Source organism: Triticum aestivum, chromosome 5B (assembly GCF_018294505.1).
Source record: "Triticum aestivum cultivar Chinese Spring chromosome 5B, IWGSC CS RefSeq v2.1, whole genome shotgun sequence".
Lineage (NCBI taxonomy): Eukaryota > Viridiplantae > Streptophyta > Magnoliopsida > Poales > Poaceae > Triticum > Triticum aestivum.
The window spans coordinates 707,918,893-707,923,354 of record NC_057807.1 but is presented as its reverse complement, the minus strand read 5'-3'; the positions used below and the strand labels follow the sequence as shown (position 1 = coordinate 707,923,354).

The window sequence follows — 4,462 nt, the reverse complement described above, 5'->3', positions numbered from 1 at the left end:
TTTAATTGATGTACCGTAAAAGGTCTCTTGAAAAATGCTTGAAAGTTACTCCCTCCGTCCCATAATATAAGAACGTTTTTGACACTAGTGTAGTGTCAAAAACGTTCTTATATTTTGGGACAGAGGGAGTAGTTTTTCCATATTTCGTGGTCTTTATAGTCAAGCAGAGATCTCATCAGTTGATATGCTCATCTCGTCCTTAACATGAGACAACTTTGCACAACTGCTTACAGACATGGACTAAAAAATTCTGTCATCATTGCAGGGTCCCAAATCATGATGTCTGCAGCTGTAGAGCAGGTGGCTGGTGGTTTCTCATCAGCAGTTATCCAACGTCTTGTTGACAAGACGATAGACTTCCTTGGGATCAACTACAATCTAAGCCATGCTACTCAAGAGCTTCTGACCAAACTCCGCACAAGCCTCATCATGGTGAAGGCCATAACCGAGGTGGCTGACAACCAGCTTATCATCAACACTAGTCTTACCAAGTGGTTGAGGGAACTCCACAGTGCCGCATATGAAGCAGAGGATGTGCTTGACAGGTTTGATTGTCATGAGATAGTTGCCGGAAAGCGCAAGGTGAGCGAGATCATTTCGTCATCAGTTAGGGCCTTGAAAAGTTTGATTGTGCCTGATGAGAGCATGAAAATGCTTGAATGTGTTGTGCAAAAGCTAGACCACCTTTGTGCAACGTCCAACACATTTGTCGAGCTAATGAAGCAGAGTAATTTAAACACCATGAAGGAGGCAGGAATTCCGGGAGAGACTACTTCTCGTGTTCCAGTTGATGTCAAGGTGTTTGGCCGCGAGGAAGTTCTAGAGTTGATACTGAAGATTATCTTGGGTTCATCTGGCTCTGAACCAGAACCCAGCAGCGTAAGAGCAAAACTTGGTGCAAGGAACTGCCCTGGTGGTGTTGATGTCATCCCAATTGTTGGTATGAGCGGGGTTGGGAAGACAACCCTTGCTCAAGTCATTTATAGTGATGGTAATGTAAAGCACCACTTTAAGCAGAGGGCATGGGTGTATGTTTCAAAACACTTCAGCATGAAAAGAACATTGCAAGAGGTGCTGCGCTCTTTTAAAGGATATGATTCATCTTTTGACTACCCAGATAGTTTGGAAATGATTATCAACAATATTCAAAGTGTCACCCAGCATGATAGGAGGTTCCTTCTTGTGCTGGATAGTGTTTGGGATGAGATGTGTGCCCAGTGGAATGTTTTGCTTACTGCCATAGCTCGTAAGGTGCCAGGAAGTGTAGTTCTTGTCACAACACAAAGCAAAAGGGTTGCAAACACAGTAGCAACAATGCGTCCAGTTCCACTAGCACCTTTGCCATGGGAGAGTTTTTGGTCAGCTTTCCAGCATTATGCATTTGGCACCACCAATGTTGTTGAGAACAATCAGACTCTTCTGTTAATTGGTGAACAAATAGCAAAAAAGCTACAAGGTCTTCCACTAGCAGCTAAAGTAATGGGAAATCTGTTGCGGTCTAGATTAACTGTAGACAAGTGGAGAAGCATCCTGGAGAGTGATTGGTGGGACCTGAATGAAGTTCTTTGTGAAATCCTTCCATACATGGGAATTAGTTATCAAGATCTACAACCCAGACAAAGGCAGAGGTTTGCTTTCTGTTCGATTTTTCCAGAAAATTACTTGTTTGACAAAGATAGATTGGTCAATATGTGGATTTCTCATGACTTGATCGAACAAAGCGAATCTGATGACACTAGATTAGAGGATATTGGAAGCAAATTGTTTGGTGAGCTTGTGGAAAGATCATTTTTCCAGGCTACATTTGACAAAAAGTGGTACACTATGCACGATCTAGTACGGGCTCTGGCGATTGGTGTTTCTTCATATGAATGTTTCTTCCACAAAGAGACCTCACACAGAGCACCACCAACTGTTCGCCACTTGTCTGTGCAAGTTAGTAATCAACTGCACATTCATGAACTCAACAAGTATAGAAATGTGCGGACAATCTTATTGTTTGGTCACTGTGACAGTAATGCAATTTGTGATGTTGTGGACATTATGTTGGCCAACTCAAGAAGCATTCGAGTTTTAGACCTATCTCATTTAGAGGTGCTGACGAATATGCTTCCCAACATTGCATCCTTGAGAAAATTGAGGTTCTTAGATCTTTCTTTCACAAGAGTCAGCAATTTGCGCAACTTTCCTTGTAATCTTCAGGTATTATACCTCCATGGATATTCTCGGGGCACTATTCCTCATAGCATCAATAAGCTTAACAACTTACGACACTTGTATGTTGATGCTACAACCCTCTCTCTGATTCCTAGTATTGGGCAATTGAGTCAACTTCAAGAATTGGAGAACTTCAGTGCTGGAAAGAGAAATGGGTTCATGGTAAGTGAGTTGAAGAACATGCAAGAGTTATCTGGGAAACTTTGCATCAGTAACATCCACATCATTAAGAGCACACACGAGGCAATGGTGGCCAATATGATTGAGAAGAAGCACCTTGAGGCCTTAGAGTTGAAGGGTGGAAATGTATCCAAAGATGTACTTGAAGGATTGCAGCCGCACTCAAATCTGCAAGAACTCATGATCAAAGGTTACGGGGCCACAAGTTTCCCAAGCTGGATGCTACAGGCTCACATCTTCACGAAACTTCATTCCCTTCATGTTGGAAACTGCCGACTTGTAGCTGTACTTCCGCCATTTCGAAATTTCCCTTCACTCAAGCATCTCACTCTAGATAACTTGCCATCAGTGAAGCATGTTGATGGAACGTCTTTTGGTTTTCTTGGAAGTTTGGAGGAGTTGAAAGTTTCTTCGATGACATCATGGATAGACTGGTCACATGCAGAAGATGAGCATGGCCCTCTCCTTCCACAAGTCAAAAGGTTTGAACTTCACAATTGCCCTTTACTGGAAGAAGTGCCATGTTTGTCATTCTTGTCTTCATTGTCAGAACTTGATATTTCAGTTTGTGGGTTACTTGTCAAGGCACTGCCACAATACGTACAACTCTTAGCATGCCTGAAAAAATTGAAGATATCTTACTGCGATCACCCACTCCTACTCTCTGGGCATCAGTTGAAGTCACTGGAGTATCTGCATCTCAGAAAATGTGGAGGGCTACGTTTGATTGACGGGTTGCACTGCTTTCCCAGCCTCAGGGAAGTTGACGTTCTTGGTTGTCCCGACATTCTTACTGAATTGTCAGACAAATCAAGCAGACAAGATGAGCAGGGTGTACTTCACCTTACCAATCTAGTAACAGATGTCAGCTTGTTAAATGGGAATTCTTTTCTCCCAACAGTGCGAATTCTACGCATCTTTTATTTGGAGACCCTCCAATTTACCCCAGAGGAGGAGCAATGGTTTGAACAGTTAATCTCTGTCGAAAAAATCGAGTTTGTTTACTGTTATTTTCTTCAGCGACTCCCTTGTACGCTAAACAGACTTACCTCCTTAAAAGTACTCGATATCAGGGACACGCAACTAGTGTCACTGGAAGGAGTTGTGCCCCAGAACCTCCAAGAATTGGTTATGGATGGCCTTTGCACCGTGAAAACAAACTACTTCAAACCCGGGGGATCAGATTGGTCATACTGTTGTCATGTTCCATACATCCGGATTAATGGGAAGACAGTCCAAAATCTGTCAATTAATAATGCCGCTTCGTCGTCTTCAAGCCACCAAAATTGAGGAACCATGCACCTATTCCCAGTGCCTGCCTCTGTGTGCTACAAATAAGATCTTTGTAAGCATGTTTTCTGCTCTCCGTCTCTCAGCCCTTAGTTTCTTACTATCTGAATATGTTTGCTATCTTCAAGAATGAAAATCTTGTATTGCAATGAGAGTTGTGTGTTGCTGTATTCGACGAGATGCTCAATTGGTGGCATTGCCTGCAGGTGTTTGAGATGGCGCTGCTCGTGGAGGACGAGGCGCTAGAGCGGCTAGGGAACACTGACCGTGATCTCGGTGCCTTCAGGAATGGGCAGACCGGCAAGCTTGGCATCTGCATTTGCATTTGCTTTCCTCCATGAAACAGTTGTTGTGTACGCAGATGCAAGATTGAACTCGACTGAACAGAACTGAACTGAACTGTTGGCGTACGTGCATGGTGAAATGCGCATCCTACACAAGAGGAGATATGGAGGATCGTCCCCAAGCAAGTCGTATGGCCGTATGGCCAAGACAATGAAGGAGCACTGATCCTTGGTCTCGGCACTGATCCTTGGTCTCTTCCATCAGATCGGTCTTTTGGTTGCATTGGCTAGAGCATGCACTTCTACACTCACTAGCAGATGCAGGAGATATGTGAAGAAGCCTGATCGAACCAAATTTGGGTAACTATGCCTCTGTTACCTTGTCTTCATCTGCACTACAAATAATATAAAAAGGAAGATATGTCCAGCTGGAGGACTAAAGGGTGTTTGCTAAATTTTATTTTATTTTATTTTTTTGAAATTAAGGGTGT

The 4,462-nt window shown here is 43.2% G+C and overlaps 1 protein-coding gene across 1 annotated transcript; it reads left to right on the top strand.

Moving 5' to 3' along the window:
• The first annotated feature begins 279 nt into the window (after positions 1–279).
• On the top strand, positions 280–3,687 carry LOC123117865 (putative disease resistance protein RGA1). Its single transcript, XM_044538531.1, has 2 exons — positions 280–2,879; positions 3,150–3,687. Exons 1-2 carry the CDS (start codon positions 280–282, stop codon positions 3,685–3,687), a joined length of 3,138 nt encoding a protein of 1,045 aa, XP_044394466.1.
• Positions 3,688–4,462: the final 775 nt, after the last annotated feature.

Excerpts from the sequence above, each read along its gene's own strand:
- LOC123117865 (XM_044538531.1), top strand. The coding sequence starts at position 280 with ATGTCTGCAGCTGTAGAGCAGGTGGCTGGTGGTTTCTCATCAGCAGTT. Across the intron at positions 2,880-3,149 it reads CTCCTTCCACAAGTCAAAAG|CCTCAGGGAAGTTGACGTTC; the intron begins GTTTGAACTTCA and ends CTGCTTTCCCAG.